The sequence below is a fragment of the Ylistrum balloti genome, unplaced genomic scaffold (assembly GCF_031769215.1).
Source record: "Ylistrum balloti isolate Yb309-2 unplaced genomic scaffold, AGI_CSIRO_Ybal_v1 Utg369890, whole genome shotgun sequence".
Classification (NCBI taxonomy): domain Eukaryota; kingdom Metazoa; phylum Mollusca; class Bivalvia; order Pectinida; family Pectinidae; genus Ylistrum; species Ylistrum balloti.
In genome coordinates this window covers 86,768-105,225 of record NW_026782023.1, presented here as the reverse complement: position 1 = coordinate 105,225, position 18,458 = coordinate 86,768, and the positions used below count along the sequence as shown (strand labels likewise).

General features: G+C 35.2%; 1 protein-coding gene across 2 annotated transcripts; it reads left to right on the top strand.

Annotated features, from left to right (window-relative positions):
• Positions 1-2,835: 2,835 nt before the first annotated feature.
• Positions 2,836-15,481, top strand: LOC132546445 (exosome complex component MTR3-like). 2 transcript variants are annotated; one of them, XM_060210157.1, is made up of 9 exons: positions 2,836-2,981; positions 5,974-6,028; positions 7,263-7,341; positions 9,035-9,209; positions 10,693-10,753; positions 12,571-12,656; positions 13,587-13,646; positions 14,585-14,695; positions 14,993-15,481. In XM_060210157.1, the coding sequence occupies exons 1-9, from the start codon at positions 2,901-2,903 to the stop codon at positions 15,110-15,112; spliced, it is 828 nt and encodes a 275-aa protein (XP_060066140.1). In that variant the 5' UTR covers positions 2,836-2,900; the 3' UTR covers positions 15,113-15,481. The 2 variants fall into 2 exon arrangements, with proteins under 2 accessions (XP_060066140.1, XP_060066141.1); XM_060210158.1 differs by lacking the exon at positions 2,836-2,981 and adding an exon at positions 4,709-4,757.
• Positions 15,482-18,458: the final 2,977 nt, after the last annotated feature.

Sequence of the window (18,458 nt, the reverse complement as noted above, 5' to 3'; positions counted from 1 at the left end):
TATAACGTTATTTACAGAAATATTTGATGTATTTCCGGTTTCCCAACGATACATAAACGATAATAAGTTGATACTAAGTGCTACTCACCTGAGTACATAGGAGAAGAACTTCGCGGTGATCTGGAATTTATTTGTAAGGTTTGGAAGTGAATAAGCCATATGTATCAGGCCACAGCCGATCAAACTGTAATTATAAATTACTACAAAAATAACAGCTTGGTACTGAAGGTAAAATGTATTAAGCATTAACATTACGACTTAATCGGATGAAAAAGACGAATTATTCACAGTTGCATCTTTAACTATTATCACTGTCAACTAACTTACAAACTCGTCAAACAGGGTTTCAAAAGATGAAGGTTGATGAAAATTATGAAGAAGTTTTATGGTCGCCATAGGGATACCGTGGAGAAATATTCTTTTTATTTGTGTGACATGAAGCTGGACGTATTTGATGCTAATAAGTTTGCCTGTTGTTTCTGTTGTTGTATACCTTGTTCTCATTTGCGAACATGACATTACTAACTTGGATTGACCAATGTTTACCTGGCGGATTTCGTGGATTAAGTATAAGACGCATACTCTTCTGGAACACATGGTCTTTTATCCCTATGAATATGTTGCCAAGCTGGTATTTTCTTAGGGTATATTTTTGTGAAAAAAAACCTATGTTATGTAGTGTTGGCATTAACGCTATTTGGTTTCAGATTCAGGACATGCAGACGGTCACACTAACACGAGTTTGTGGTCTTCTCATTCTAAATCATGGATGACATATTAAAACATTCTGGAATAATTTATGAGATGACTGGTTTTCACCAGTGGTACAGATTCTTCCCCTCTTGACATCTACTTCTTATTTTGGTCAACTTCGCAACAAAAATCCCTGCAGCCTGTGACAGATATATCTAAATATGGAGGCATCCTCAGTTTCAATGACACTAGATTGACTCTCACTTCATTCCGTCTCTCACAGGTGTACACTACCCTTACTTGCCACGCACATGTAGATCTATAAATCATATAGAAGCAACGATCATATTAATAAGACTTTATTATGAATAAATAAACAAATGGAAAACGCGGTACTAGAAAGTGTTATAGAAAACATGATACCAGTACTAGACTTAACAAATCACACAGATATAGACTCTATCAATGGGAAATACTTTCAGCGCCTTATTGTCAAAGCACTCAATCTAGCAAAGTGTCCGGTCACACTTCTTTAGTAAACAAGCTCAAAATTTAGTTTTTCTCCGAATGGTGGGGATCAGATTTTGGCAAAAAGTTTGTACTGATTTGACGGGGTTGTATTTTGATTTTTACTGAAGGTGTACATAACCAAGCTAAATGTTTTCATGTCTGGTGTAAACACCCTACTTGTTTAACATACAGGTAAGTCACTACTACAGGATGGTGACACTAATTAAGAAGCCAATTTTTAAACTAGTAATGAATCATCAGGGTCAAAGTGTTGTGGGTACGGATGACTTTCTACTCTGTGTATGTACAGGGACGTCCCTGGTATGCATTAACCGATTTCGCCAGAAGATGTGCCGATGTTTTGACATAAAAACTAATTTCGAGATAACGAGTGATTGTTCCCTTGCTTTACAATGGAAGGGACTGAAAAATCACTTCGACTCAAACGAAATTTCGACTAAATGAAATTCGAATCATCCGAACTAAAATTACCAAGATATAGAAGAGGAAAAATCAGGACTGGGGAATTATTTCGACCCAAACGGAATTCCGACACAAACGATTTCGTGACAAAGAGTTTCAACTGTACATTAAAATGATTAGTTTTCTGTTTAAACCATGTGATTATTCAACAACTGAAACAAAGAAATTTTATCCCATATGCACCCACTTTAAATATTAAAAAAAATCATTTTGATATTGACATATGATAAAAGTTTTCAGTAGGAGAAATACTAGCACCTTTTACATTCAGACTTAAAATGACATTTTCAATCCGATTAAAAAAAGAAAGATCATCATTTCAGAATTCTGTTAGTTTCAAAATTTAGGTCCTTGGCATCACTGACAAATCCTAGAAGGACGAAACTATTGCAATATGCAATTTAATTCATTATCTGACTCTGCTGTATCAAACTATAAAACTTGAAAGGTGCTATGGATTCACCTGTGTGTCAACTGACGGAAAAACTCGTTAGAAAGAGTTTAAAAGATGCAGGATTATATAAAACAGGGGAAATTGTTACGGTCGTCATAAAGTTCTCATTTAGAAATTTTCTTTCCATTTCTTTGTGCGATACGAAGCAGGACGTTTTTGATGCTCGTTAGTTTGCCTGTTGGTTCCGTTGTTGTATATATTGTTCTCATTTGAGAAAGTGACATTACTTACTTGGATTGGCCAATAAGGTATACATAGCGGGTGTCGTCAATAAAGTAGAAGATGCTTACTCTTTCGGAACATCTGGTCCTATTCTCCGTTTCCATGAGTTTCCGTGTAAATTTTTCTTTTAGTTTATATTTTGTCCTAGTTTTATCGAATTTTAGTTTGGTTTATGATTAGGTTGACACGTTGGCATTTTTTAAAATGTCTTTGTGTAGTCAAAGATATCTTTCATAAGATATTTTTCATATTTCAAAATACATGTGATATATAAAAAATGTACATAAATATATATGTCTTTTCTCAAGTGAATGTCAACTTTCCAATTATATCATAAAAATTCCCTTTAAGTAAGAACGTTGCAGTTTAATGTATGGAGTCTAACGCGACTGCCTAGTCTTTCCGGACATTACGAAACGCTTTCGAGTATGCATTTTAGTTTGTTACTGCAATATCCGGGTTCGCCATGTGGGACCATATTATAAACAAAGTTTGAAATTCGCCTAGACATTTCGGCTGATAGCCGACTATTACGATCATGCCTACAGATTCCAGACGCTTAACGGGACCAGAAGAAACTAAAAGTCCTTATGTCTATCTAAAACCACAAAAGGTTCAGGTATACAGATTTAATAGTTGGGTTTATGCAAGAGGGACTTACTCGTACCATTAAGGAAAATGGATATGTATATATATATATATGTACTCAGGTACATGTATGATCGAAGGACTTTAAGTGTAGTTATACTGCATATTTAAGTCAATGGGAATTCATATAGTATTCTCGTTTTCGACAATTGAAATGATGAATACGCTCAAGCAGCCGAAAGGTTTCCTCTTGAAAGAGTTTTAAGTTCTGTTTTCGAACCCAATCCAAATAGCAGAATAATTACCTTCGTTATAAGGATATATATAACTTGAATTGCATGATTGTAAGTAGTGCCACATTGATTTTTTTCCGATTTATGTACACGGGTGTCTTATTTAGTTTGTTTTATTACACATGTAATTATTTGTAATTTTATTGATAACACTAATCAGGGACGTATATGACTATAAGACTCTTTTCTATATGGGTATGTAGGATAGGGATATTCCACCCTCTGGATCACAAAATGTGGTAAAAACCCTCGGATCCCTATCCTACAAACCCATATAGAAAAGAGTTTTTTTCTTTCATTTCTAATCTCATATTATCAAATATTTGCACTCACCTCGCGGTAGCCAGCACTGGACGCCGCAATTTTTCAGAATTCTATATTTTTTTCTTGGGTTATATACATTAAAAAAATCGCTGAAATAGATTCTCCATTCCCGAATTTCGCAAACTATGTTTGCAGTCGAAAACATAATATGGACTGTGAATGTAAACATCCAACGTCAGTGTTTAACTGCTTTTACTTCAACTGGGCCGGGTCAAATACTCTGTCAAATATGTCACCCAGAGACATGCATACGTGTTCAAATATAGTGCCTTAAAACACGCAATAAAACAACACTTTTCTTTTTAATATTTACTATTGTTCAATGTATAATATATCATAAACACATTTAACATCTTTGAACATGTTGGTCAAGTTATTAATACTGCTTTACTGTCAATAGTAATCTTTTAAATCTTACACATTTATGAATGGAATTTTTCGTTTGCTTGTGAGATGACGTCACTTATGTCACACATTTCGAGCCATACCGACAGGAGGAAAGTTAGTCACTGTCACTTTCAATTACATGTGGACGACGGCGGAAAGGCTGAGTCCCAGAGTTGGTGATGTTGATATTTATAGATCAGTTTTGTAAATACGACCCTGCAAACAACGACTCCAATCGACTATGCATGTTTGTGGATGAAGTGGTTGACGAGGACATAGTCGATGAGTGCGAGGGAAAAAAACTATGAATTACTCTGCGCGCGAGGCTTTATTACACAGGCGCCTGTGTAATAAACGTCTATCATGACCATGTTTATTACCCTGGACAGGCCTATCTGACACAGGTGGAAATGAGAGAAAAACCTTATATGTATGTCTATATTTAGTCTGATGATTGGTCTGAATTGAAAGATTCTGACTATTTACATGCGACTAATACAAAAATAAAAGATAGACTAGTTGTAAATGTGTAGAGCATTTCTGTGGGCAGTAAGTGTTGTGCCTCAAAAAGAAAATTGAAAAAAACATTTCAGACACAGGAATATCTCATCCCAAGCATGGTGATAGTACAAAAATAAGCCTTCTGTGAAGTTACTGTTGACATGTGCAAATTAGTATGCTGATGTTTCGATCTGACTTCTGTTGCATTACAATGTTTCACACCAATATTAGTTTATTGTTTGTTTTGCAGTGGAGGTAATTTCATTTTACACTCGATGCTAAAAATCTTTAATTTATTTTGGGTAAGTGTTTCATTAACTTTTTTGAAGGATTCTCTAAATCATACTCAGACAGTGTAAGGGATTCTCTAAATCATACTCAGACAGTGTAAGGGATTCTCTAAATCATACTCAGACAGTGTAAGGGATTCTCTAAATCATACTCAGACAGTGTAAGGGATTCTCTAAATCATACTCAGACAGTGTAAGGGATTCTCTAAATCATACTCAGACAGTGTAAGGGATTCTCTAAATCATACTCAGATAGTGTAAGGGATTCTCTAAATCATACTCAGACAGTGTAAGGGATTCTCTAAATCATACTCAGATAGTGTAAGGGATTCTCTAAATCATACTCAGACAGTGTAAGGGATTCTCTAAATCATACTCAGACAGTGTAAGGGATTCTCTAAATCATACTCAGACAGTGTAAGTCTTTTTAGAGGTATAATATCGACAGATTTGGCAGTTCCTGGCTGACAATTAATATTTATGATGAAAACAATAATAAAATATATGCATGAGTTGTTGTTTAGATTGCAAAAAAAAATTTAATTTCTTACACTACAATAATAGAGGTAGGAACACACTGTCATTTTTGGACTGTGACATTGGGTTGAAAAATGCGCAAGTGAATGATATTGGGTGCAAAATGGACTGGAAGTGAAACATCTGAAATTCACAGAGGAAACTTAAGATCATAACTTTAAGCCAGTGTTGTGTTGCTTGCTAGCATTATGGGCTGTAAATTTTGGTATTCAGACAAATGAATTGATTGCAAGAGAAATATGAAAAGTTGCATGATTAAAATTTAACAAAGGTTTTATAAGTGTAGAGTAAACCAGTCTAAAAAATATCCATATTGAATATGTCAAATTACCGGTAAATATATTGAATGTGTAGAAGTAAATGTATATAATTTCCAGTGAGTTTGTGTGGTCAGGTGGTGACGTGCCTTTTGTTAGGCAACCAGGGTTCATTTCCTCATTTGGATGTGCAAAGATGTGGTGTCACCTGCCCAACCACATGGATTGTTCCAGGACACTATGGTTTCCTCCTGTTGTAAAACCTCTCACATGTTTCAACCAGCCCAACATGAGCGATTAAATTATATTTCTTTTGCAACTGTTTGAAAATAAATAAGGTTTACATACAAATTTTTGTAGAGTGTCAGTTAACATTTTTATTAGTAATGAACTAAGAAAGTTACCCAGGTTGTTCTTTTTTATTTGTTGAATAGGTTCTCACAGAAAAACGATGTGATGGACGTGCCACTGACACACTGCGACCAATATGTGAGTACATGCATTAGTGGCATATTATAATATATACATACAGGTGCATAAGAGTGTCTGTCATGTCAGTGGTGAAACAGTGATTTTTGAATATGATTTCAAATACCTATTTTAACTCAAATGAAATTACAAAAACTTAGAATACTCTTGCCTAGTTAAAAGCTAAAAGATATTTTGCACATATTTTCACTTTCCAATTCTGACTCCATTGCCATTAAAGGGGCGGTTAAGGCATAGATATTTGTAGTTGAAAAAAACATCTCTACAGTTTTTCCATCATAATATTTTTACAGTTAAACCATGAACATTTGGAATAAAGCAAATTTCTGGTTGCCTTCACATTTGGCAATAAATGAAGGTTTAGTCTTGGAATGCCAGAAACTTGCTATGTTCCTGAAGTGCACTCTTTACAGATATTTTGTATCCACTGGTTTGGGATGGAGCATTTTTGCTTCTTTAAGGAAGAAAATTAGTGATGGGGAAGGAAATGTTCAGAAGAATAAACATTGTATAACAAGTTTTTGGACTTTGACTCAGATATAGATATAATGACGAATGAGAACAAAGTCCATTTATTGATTCCAAAAAGCTTTAAAAAAATCTGTATGATAAGCTCCTGACTGAGAATAAGCCCACTGATACATAAAGCCATTCAATAGATTTAAAACTTGTAATGATTTTCCTGTAATATGTTGTAAGTTCACTCCTTGATTAGGATGAATTATTAATTGTCACTCTGGGCTTCTTGCAGTGGTTCAGTGCACCTTACCTATATTGTATGACAGTTTGTGTTAAACTGTGCTGATTTAATCGTGTTCTTGGGCAAAATATTTCTCTCTTATTTTACTCTAATTGCTTTGAATGACGTGATGGTCCATCTGTATGTTGGTCAGTGAGGTAACAACTAGCTGTTACAAGGAGACCCAGTTTGAAAATGACCTGGCTGTTTTTTAGAGACCACAAACCAAACAAACAAACTTACAGAAGGACACTTGTGAATATGTTGTAGACAACAGATATGTCCTGCAGACCTTAGTCCTCTTTATGGATGGGATGACAAAAGCTAATGTCTATTGATTTTCATTGGTCATGTCATTTTAGTATGACTTTTGGTTGTTGTTTATGGGATTTTTCTTTTCAGGAATATGAAAATATTATACAGATTAATATTAATAATGATTTACTAGATGTTCATGATGATACCGAATGTGACATGATACATTTATTTTGATAGACCTGAAGGCAGATGTGGTGAGTCAGGCGAGGGGATCAGCTTATATAGAACAGGATAACACTAAGGTTATGTGTGCAGTGTAAGTAACTACCTAAACATATATGGTCCTAGGATTTACAATGTTGGTGCTATAATTTATCTTGTACATCCAAGGATTTACAATAAAGGTCCAAAGTTTTATATGTAGATGCAAGTGTATATGATATAGGTCCAAGGTTTTCATAATTAAGGTTAAAGGTTTTATAATAAAAGTCAAAGGTTTTATGATGTAGATGCAAAGTAATACGATACAGGGACATGTATTTATGATATATATCCAACGGTTTACAATATATAAGTCCAAAAGGTTACAATTAGGTCCAAGGGTTGACAATATATAGGTCTGAAAGCTAACAATATAGGGCCAAGGGTTTACAATGTCTGTGTAAGGGTTTACAATATAGGGCCAAGGGTTTACAATGTCTGTGTAAGGGTTAACATTACAGGGCCAAGGGTTTACAATGTCTTTGTAAGGGTTTACAATATAGGGCCAAGGGTTTACAATGTCTGTGTAAGGGTTTACAATATAGGGCCAAGGGTTTACAATGTCTGTGTAAGGGTTAACAATATAGGGCCAAGGGTTTACAATGTCTGTGTAAGGGTTAACAATATAGGGCCAAGGGTTAACAATATAGGGCCAAGGGTTTACAATGTCTGTGTAAGGGTTAACAATATAGGGCCAAGGGTTTACAATGTCTGTGTAAGAGTTTACAATGTAGGGCCAAGGGTTTACAATGTCTGTAAGGTTTTACAATATAGGGCCAAGGGTTTACAATGTCTGTGTAAGGGTTTACAATATAGGGCCAAGGGTTTACAATGTCTGTGTAAGGGTTTACAATATAGGGCCAAGGGTTTACAATGTCTGTGTAAGGGTTTACAATATAGGGCCAAGGGTTTACAATGTCTGTGTAAGGGTTTACAATACAGGGCCAAGGGTTTACAATGTCTGCGTAAGGGTTAACAATATAAGTAAAAATGTTTACAATGTATGTACAAGATTTTCAAAAGAAGCCAACAAGAGTGAAACACCTTTGATCTCGGGAACCATCTCACAGGTTGTTTTCATTGTCTAGTACAACTTGTAGTTGATTGGTGATCTTTGTTTAAGATTTACTTGCTTATTAAAATCATTAATTAAATTTTTTAACTCTGAAATCTTACTGAAAAATATCTATCAATGACTCATTTACAAGAAAAATCACAGGATACTTTTTAAAACATACGAGCTTCTGAATTTCTATCAACTTAAGTCTTAATTTACATTCAGTTTCTTATGAAGGACAAATACGATTTATTTTGTCTGATTGCTTGTTAATACTGAACATTTTCTTTTTGGCAATAAGAGAACTATATTCTATTACAGTGCATGGCATTGTTATACTGTAGAACCAAACAGATTACCTCACAAGAAATACAGGCCCCACCCCCCGTGTCATTAAATTATACTCAGACTCAAATACACAATGTTCTCATACTGAGATACTTCTGGTGATAGATCTGATTTCTGAATCAACAGTTTTGTTCAAGATTAGAAGGTATTTTTGAAAAGACTTCAAGTGAGACATTATTTTCAATATCAAGGATTTTTGTTTATTTTTTTTCATGATTTCGGATGTTTAAAGTTATACTTATGCTTGTTGTCTATTTTTGGCTTTTGGCATAAAGTTTCGACTGACTAATAATGTCTGTGATTGACAAGTTCTGTAAATGATAATGATTTAAACCAAATTCAGGTATGGCCCAAGGGAGGTTGGTCGTAAGGAAGACTTCAGCATGAAGGGTATCATCAACTGTGTATTCAAATATGCAACGTTCTCATGTCGCTACCGACGCTCCTACCAACAGGACAGTGAAGAGAAAGATTTGTCTGTACAGCTTTTAGATGCCCTTGAACCAGCTGTGTGTATGGTGAGTTCATTATTATGCTAACATGTGTAATATCTTGGTCTTGTAATAAGCCCACCTACATGTATTGGTAATCAGAAGAATTACATGCATATACTATCTCAGAATCCTGTAGTAAGCCCACACTCTTACTTAGAGTTGGAGGCTATTTGTTGCCCCCTCCCTCACTGCCCATATTGTAGGATGAATAAGTTAAGAATTGGTAATGTATGAAACTTTTTCAAAGGTTTAAACAGTAACTCACACATCCATAAACTGACTAATGTTTTTGCAAATCCTTAAGGCTTTTTAACAACTGGTTTAAAGCTTTTGTCTCACTTTGGGAAGAAAATTGATAAAAAGGGAACTTGAAGGGCATTTTCAGGATTAAATTGCAAATTTTGGGAATTTGGTTTAGATCTAAAATAATTACAATTCAGAATGGGTAATTCCTATTTGGAATGGAGCCCATTATCTGCTCCAAAAAAACCTAAAAGAAGGTCATAATTTAGCACCAATTAATCAGATGTAGTGATATTGTATATTGCTACCAGGAGAAATTGATGTATGGCATCACGATGGCTACACTGTTACTTTCTTCATAAAAATTGATAGTCAGAGGTATATCAGTACCGAGGTATACAGTGTACAAAATGGTAATAAAACCATCAAAATTACTTCACCATGATATCATGTTTATTAAGACAGAAAATAGCTAGTATGATGAAATGACAAAAAGTTTATAGTAAAAACAGGTCAAATTGGTGATCTTGCATATATATGATAGGTGGTACGATTAGCTAGAATCTTCAGAAATATTGTCTCATTTGTCTTATGTTCTTTTTTTCAAAAATACTTGCAAGCACATGTCTCTTCATAAACTGTATTTTCTTTTCTTGCCGTTTTATGCCAGGCGTATATTTTATCCCATATCCGTCTCTTTCCACTTTGTCCTGAATCGTTGATTTAAAACTTCAGAATACAACACTTCACTATAAGACCATAAGGAGTGGGCACAACATGACCAGTTCCGATCCAATACACGATTGCCACAAGTCATTTACATGTTTCAGGTCTTAGACTAAGTCACGTAGACCTGAAACATGTAAGCAACTTGGGGTGAAAATAAATCGTGTATTGTATCTGAACTGGTCGTGTTGTGTGTACTCCTTACAGTTTTATCACATTCATTTAGTGAGGACTCTTTATACCTCAGGTATCCACGGCAGTTCTAGGAAAGATTTATCAGATTTTATTGACTTCGGGACATTGGTGTTGACTACATCATGAGGTTCTCATTACAGGATTCTTTGGTCGAGACAGTCTTTGTCCATAGAAATTGATCAAACGTTGGTTCTAGTTTGCAGGGAACTGGTTCATGTGTTACATTTTATAAAGACTTACTGATTTTAAATCATAACAGATATTTTCAGCTCTTAACATTGTATCAACATTCTTCTGAATCTGATAGCTGGTCTGAAGTATTCATTATCATATTTATTTACAGCACAAATTTCCAAAAGCTCAAGTGGACATATATGTGACAGTTCTACAGAATGATGGATCAGGTAAAACTGAATATTTATATATGATAGTATAGAAGTGGACAACATCAATTTTTTGTAAAAGAAACTATATTATCTATTTAATTACTGTTAAATTTTCTTCATAATAGTTCATTAAGATTAATCACTGCACCAAATAACTGCGGAAAAATCTTAAACAATTTATAGGTATTATATTTGATGGGGCTAATACTTTACCCTTCACTGTGCTAATTAGGGAATTTAATTTGTGCTTTGATATCCAGGAATACAGACATGTTTGATACTCTTCAGTATGCATGGTGATTTTGGAACAAATATATATATAAAAAAAGTAAAAACTTTATTTATTTTACAATTGCGAAACAAGTTATGTCAGCTTATACTAATCACTCTTGGTGGCCCAGATGTAAGCGCGCGAGGGGCCTTATTATGGGAGGAAACCGGAGTACCCGGGGAAAACCCACATGGTCAGGCAGGTGACCCCTTACCTTGTCACGTTCGTTCCGGGAATCGAACCCCGGTTGGCTAGGTGAAAGGTGAGTGCATTACTACTGCGCCACCTGACCCCCCGCAAATATATACAGATTGACATGGCAGATGTTGTTGATCAAGCAAAAGATGCTAAACCTGTTGGAGCACCTGGTCTTATTCTCCTTGCACTTTTTTAAGGGGGGGGTTCTATGAAAATTTTTTCATAATTACGCTACTTGTATTGAATTTGAGTTTGAATTAAGATTCTTTTAATGTGTTGATATGTTTCTTAGTTGTTTTTGGAAACAATCACTGAAGACAATGTTATTAGATTCATTACAGTCAACTACTTAATGTCAGACAAATGATACGGATACATACCTAAGAGATCCAGAAATCTGCTACGCAGTCTGATTCATGTCTTTTTGGTCATAATACAAAAGTGTTTAGATATATTGTTTACTGGATGTGGTACATGAGGATATCCAGGATAAGGTGTGTTTTACCTCTGTACAGCAATATCTTCATGCCTGGCAGTTAATACTGCTTTCTCAGTTTACTAGGTTGAACGAGAAATAAACAAAATTATGTTGATGATTTAAACATTTATTGTAGAAGTTTGGAAAATGAAAAATTATAATCTTCATCTATGAATCTAACATGAATTGAGACTCAAGTAAAGTTGTCTATATACAGGAACTTGGCACTAATTCCAAACCCATGGTTCATATATGTATACAATTTACATAATACATAGTGACAAAATACATATGGTAATATAGACTGTGGGTTTGGAATTGGTGCGGAGTCTGTGTGCCTCTATATGTAGAGAGATGACTAAGAACACATGCACTATTTTCTACACTGTAGTGTATACCCTACTATCAACAACTTTTAAAGTTCTACACATGAAACAATACCTGACTACTAGGATCAAAGACAACACTTGCATATTACATCTTGTGTCCACTGGTATGTGTCTGTAACCTGACAGACTCTTTATTGCTTGTTATGATGCCTTGTGCAGGTTTATACACTGCATGCCCAACCATGTTTGTGTCTAAAAGAACAACATAGGAAGGAGTAAGGAAATACAATTCATTCTGAAATCATTTTCAAGATGATATGTTACCATGTTTTTGTAATAAAAACTGATTTTGAAATTTTTTGTGTAAAAGAAGACTTCTTTATGAAAGGTGAATTACTTCCCCTGCAATATGAAATGTACACCATTGTGACATGTTTCTGTCATTCTACTTACTTAACCTTAATGTAAGTTAAATCTGAATTTTTACCATTTTTCTGTTACTACTGCAATTGAACTATGTAATCTTTAATTGTTTTTGTTTTACTTATTTGTTTATAAGCGTTGGCAGCTGCAATTACCTGTGCTTCAGTCGCCTTGGCTAATGCGGGTGTAGAAATGTATGACCTTGTGGTCGGATGTTCTGTGGTAAGTTACTGTTTGACCTTAAATGGGGGTTTCTGTGGTATGTTTGATCTGTGGTAGCTTATTCTGTGGTTTTGGCCTTGTGAAAGGGTGTCCCATAGTAAACTTGACCTTGTCGTTAAATGTTTTTTGGCAAGTTTGACCTTGTGAAATGGTGCCCAACAGTAAATTTGACCTTGTTCTGGGTTGTTGTTTTGTCAAGTTTGACCTTGTAGCAGGGTGCTCTATGGTAACTTTGAGCTTTTGATTCGGTGTTTTGTGGTATGTTTAAGCTTGTGTGGGATGTTCTGTGGTAAATTTAACCTTTTGATTGGGTGTTTTGTGGTAAGTTTGAGCTTGTGTGGGATGTTCTGTGGTAAGTTTAACCTTTTGATTGGGTGTTCTGTGGTAAATTTGAGCTTGTGTGGGATGTTCTGTGCTATGTTGAACCTTTTGATTGGGTGTTCTGTGGTAAATTTGACCCTTTGGAGTTCTCTATGGTAAGTTTGAGCTTGTGTGGGATGTTCTGCGGTAAGTTTAACTTTTTGATTCGGTGTTCTGTGGTAAGTTTGACCCTTTTGAGTTCTCTATGGTAAGTTTGACCTTGTAGTGAGGTGTTCTGCGATAAGTTAAACCTTATGTAGAATATTCTGTTGTAAGTGTGATTTTGTACTGATCTTTTCATTATGTCTGTATTAGATAAAAACTGTTAGGAACATAAATGTAAAATTGCCTTTTATACGAGCAGAGAAGTCTTATATAAAACAGACATTTACCTGTAATTGGAACTTGAAATAATCTTAATAAACTTACGTAATGTTTTTAGGTTCTGTCAATGAACATTCAATTTCATATTCAGTTTAGTAAAACCAGAACTAATTCTGTTTGCTTGGGTTGCTGTTGGGAAAATGGTAAATTTGATATATAGAATTTTATTTATTGTTTTTTTTCTAGAGAATTGCTGGCCATCTTGTCCTTCTGGATCCCACAGAAAATGAAGAATACAAATCTCAGGCAAGTTCCTTATGCAAAAATTCTGTTATGTAAGTGTGATTTTGTACTGATCTTTTCATTATGTCTGTATTAGATAAAAACTGTTAGGAACATAAATGTAAAATTGCCTTTTATACGAGCAGAGAAGTCTTATATAAAACAGACAATTACCTGTAATTGGAACTTGAAATAATCTTAATAAACTTACGTAATGTTTTTAGGTTCTGTCAATGAACATTCAATTTCATATTCAGTTTAGTAAAACCAGGGGTTATTCTGTTTGCGATTGCTGTTGGGAATATGGTAAATTTGATATATAGAATTTTATTTATTGTTTTTTTTCATCTCAAGAATTGCTGGCCATCTGGTCCTTCTGGATCAACCAATCGAGCTAAAGAAGAATACAAATCTCAGTGGAGTGGTATATTGCGGCTAGTATTTTAAAAGGATTCTTTAACTAATGAATTTCTGTAACTTGAAGGTTACCTTACAGCAGAAGTGAAGCTTGTTACCTGGTTAAGCAAAAAAAAAGAATACCAATTAGCATGAAAGGTGTCATGGGTCCCATAATGATGATAAGCCTGCTTGTAAATCACATGACTATCATGATTTAACTTGTAATCCTTACCCCACTTATAAAGAGAGGTATAGAATTTTCCTTTTGTCTGGAAATCTGTGGGTGCTTGATTGTGTGTACATCTGTACAAATTTACTCCACATCTCAGGAATGATGATATCTTAGATATTTAATGTAGATTTTATCATACTTCATATTATCTTTGTAAATGTTCAGCTATCTGTTAGTGTTATTTGTTAGCACAGTTATACTTTGTCATTTATTTCTATTTTGTCGCGTGTGTTTTTCGTTTTACATGTAACCTCTCTTGATTGCCTTAGTAATGTTTTCTGTTTTGTTTGTGAAATTTTTTGTGCAAGACAACAGATTGTTTTATTTTCAGGATGATAACCCAGTGAACCATGGCAGTGTCACGGTTGGTTACATGCCATCCCTAAACCAACTCTCGGCAATCACCTCCAAGGGAGAAGTGGAGTTTGAGGACATGAAGAAGGTGAGAGTCTGATGTTCCTAATGTCATTTAGAAATAGTAAAATTGTGGACCAATGAAATACTTGATACCAGATTGTTCCATAAGTTTTAATATGATTAGTGTAAGAAGATTTCTGATAAACAAGAAGATTTCTGATAAAGAAGTAAGTGTTGGATTATACATGCTGGTTCAAAGAAAACATCAAAATGCCGACGCACTTTTTTTACTTTTTATTTTGAAATGCTATTACCTGATATTATATCTTTAGGTTGGTTATAATGTATAAAGCTTTGTAACTTTATTGTATATATTTTACAGGCAATGAACCAGTGTGTTAGTTCCTCCCAGACCTTGTACTCTTTACTGCAAAAGTGTCTCAATACGTCTGTAATGGAGAAACTACGAAAAAAGGAAAAACAGGCAAACGTAACACAGTGACTTTGGAGAATTATGCATTACCAGTTTTGCCTAACAGACATCAAGGGATTCTGACTGAAGTGATAATCTTGTCAAATATATTTAGACAGTCCTCACTGATCATGAATTAGAGTCGGGCAGAAAACCAATTTTTCTGTCATCAGTTCTGTATTTTACAAATTTGATTGGCAATAATCTTTCTGTCAGCTCACAGGTGACCATCATCATCACCATCATGTCATCATCATCATATCATCATCACCATCATTATCCTATCATCATCACCATCATTATCCTATCATCATCACCATCATCATATCATCATCACCATCATTATATCATCACCATCATCATATCATCATCATCATCAATAAAGTCACTGTTACACACTTTTGTTTTATTGTTGTGTACTTTGGAGAAAACAAAAATTGTACAAGTAGAATATGGTATAATTGTTAATTACATAATTTATTGTAAAGATTATGAAAATATCCACCTTTTCCCCAGTTACTGGAAGTATTTTAATCGTTTGTTTACATTTGCATCAGGTGAACTCTCGTCCAGAGAGTGATTTAATCATTTCCTATCAAAACAAGAGACACAATCTGTAAGTTTCCTCCTTTGAATTAAGTTAACATTGTCTAAGCACTCTCAGATAACGTAATGTTACCTGTTCAACCAGGCAACACTGAAATGTAAGATCACTTTTACCTGTAAAGCCAGGTAAACTCAACAGGGACCAAACACCAATTACACCACTCTCCCAAAATGTACAGAGAAGATTAATATAGGCTTTAAGCCTGCTTGCTAATCCCTTTAAAATCAATGAAATGTTTAAAATGGAACGAAAATAGGCATTGTTATCCAGCAACAACTATGTCAAGTTCTTATCCATTTTAACATGTTCCACTGCCTCCTTGCAGAAGAATTACTTGCTTCAACTTGCCTTTTTTTGGGTGTGTGTGGTGGAGGTTAAAGGTTAAGGTCAGTTACTGTAAATAGATAATGGTTTTCTGCACAATATCCATGAATTTCACGATTTTTACCTCAGAATTCTTCCATTTCTTACTTACAGAAACTGCTTTCTGGGAATGGCTTTAAAGGGTTAAAAGGTCAAGGGTTTGTTACTATGAATAGAAAGTTGAATATGAGCCACGGAACCATTGAAAAAATAATCATAAAAAACAATACTGTTACAAAATTGTGCAAGAATGTAATGAGAACAAATTATTATTATTATTACATTCTTAACGGCCCGTCAACACATAAAAGGTCATTAGGGCCTTCAAATAGTAAAACACACAGCGATCCAAAAGGAAATAACGTTAAACAAACCAAAAGGTAAAAAACAAATGTTAAAAATATTAAATGGGTATATTTACAGAAAAGACTAAAATGGTACGTCATAGTCCGTTATATAGACCAACATCTTTCAGGTAATGTAGAATTTCACAAATTTCAACAGTTTCAAAAAGGGATTTTAGACATGTAATGTTACGATAAAAACGTTCTCGAGTAGACAGAAGGTCACTGCAGTCCAATAAAAATGTTTAACTCTGAATAGCTCATCACATCCTATGCACCGAGGATTATCTTCGCCTTTCAATATATATGAACATGTAAGGTATGTATGACCCATCCGAAGAATCGAAAACGAAAAATGATTTTGAAATGGAAGTTCCTATAAACAGCACACACTGGCTTTAAGGAATCAAGTTTGCGCAATAGATTTATGCTATTTGTGATGTTCGACTTTTCAATACAACCACAGAGTTTACCGTAGTATCCGTTTCCAAATGTTTTGCGGTACATAGTAACCCTTCATTGACAAGTAGTTTTTTGGATAGTTTGCTAAAGAGGCAGCTTAGTAGGTAGACTTCGAGTTCAATTTAGTCATATAATCAACAACTCTATTCCACTAGCTGCCATGATCACTGATGTTAATCCTACCTATTGGCGGATGGCGTTTGTGTTCATGTATCTCACCTTGTAGATATGTAGCATGTTGGCTTTTTTGAGTCATGCTGCAATATTCCGTCCTTCAGATTGATTTTCATATTGCTGAAAATTTGTCTTGTTTGCTGTAAGAACCAAGAGTTTTGGAGCACTTATAAATTGTCTGTGCATCTATCAGATCTAAGAGTCTTGAAGCATGGTTGTAAAAGTGACTGGTTCTCCATCAGAACCAAATATTATGAAGCACGATCGTAAAGTTGTCTGTTTTCCCATCAGAACCAAATGTATTGAAACACTTGTAAAGTTGCTTGTTTCTCCATCACAGCCAGTGTCTTGAAGCACGTGTAAAGTTGTTTGTTTCTCCATCACAGCCAGTGTCTTGAAGTACGTGTACAGTTGCTTGTTTCTCCATCACAGCCAGTGTCTTGAAGCGCGTGTAAAGTTGCTTGTTTCTCCATCACAGCCAGTGTCTTGAAGTACGTGTACAGTTGCTTGTTTCTCCATCACAGCCAGTGTCTTGAAGCGCGTGTAAAGTTGCTTGTTTCTCCATCACAGCCAGTGTCTTGAAGCACGTGTAAAGTTGTTTGTTTCTCCATCACAGCCAGTGTCTTGAAGCACGTGTAAAGTTGCTTGTTCCTCCATCACAGCCAGTGTCTTGAAGCACGTGTTAAGTTGTTTGTTTCTCCATCACAGCCAGTGTCTTGAAGTACGTGTACAGTTGCTTGTTTCTCCATCACAGCCAGTGTCTTGAAGCGCGTGTAAAGTTGCTTGTTTCTCCATCACAGCCAGTGTCTTGAAGCACGTGTTAAGTTGTTTGTTTCTCCATCACAGCCAGTGTCTTGAAGCGCGTGTTAAGTTGCTTGTTTCTCCATCACAGCCAGTGTCTTGAAGTGTAAGTTGTTTGTTTCTCCATCACAGCCAGTGTCTTGAAGCACGTGTAAAGTTGCTTATTTCTCCATCACAGCCAGTGTCTTGAAGCGCGTGTAAAGTTGCTTGTTTCTCCATCACAGCCAGTGTCTTGAAGTACGTGTTAAGTTGTTTGTTTCTCCATCACAGCCAGTGTCTTGAAGCACGTGTAAAGTTGCTTATTTCTCCATCACAGCCAGTGTCTTGAAGCACGTGTAAAGCTGTTTGTATGTTCGTCAGAACCAAATGTCAGGTTCTCTATCACAGCCAGTGTCTTGAAGTACGTGTTAAGTTGTTTGTTTCTCCATCACAGCCAGTGTCTTGAAGCACGTGTAAAGTTGCTTATTTCTCCATCACAGCCAGTGTCTTGAAGCACGTGTAAAGCTGTTTGTATGTTCGTCAGAACCAAATGTCAGGTTCTCTATCACAGTCCAGTGTCTTGAAGCACGTGTAAAGCTGTTTGTATGTTCGTCAGAACCAAATGTCAGGTTCTCACAATCACAGT

Bases quoted from the DNA above. Each gene is read 5' to 3' on its own strand.
- LOC132546445 (XM_060210157.1), top strand. From the start codon at position 2,901: ATGCCTACAGATTCCAGACGCTTAACGGGACCAGAAGAAACTAAAAGT. The intron at 10,754-12,570 runs GTAAAACTGAAT...TTTGTTTATAAG, and splicing joins TCTACAGAATGATGGATCAG to CGTTGGCAGCTGCAATTACC. The intron at 12,657-13,586 runs GTAAGTTACTGT...TTTTTTTTCTAG, and splicing joins TTGTGGTCGGATGTTCTGTG to AGAATTGCTGGCCATCTTGT.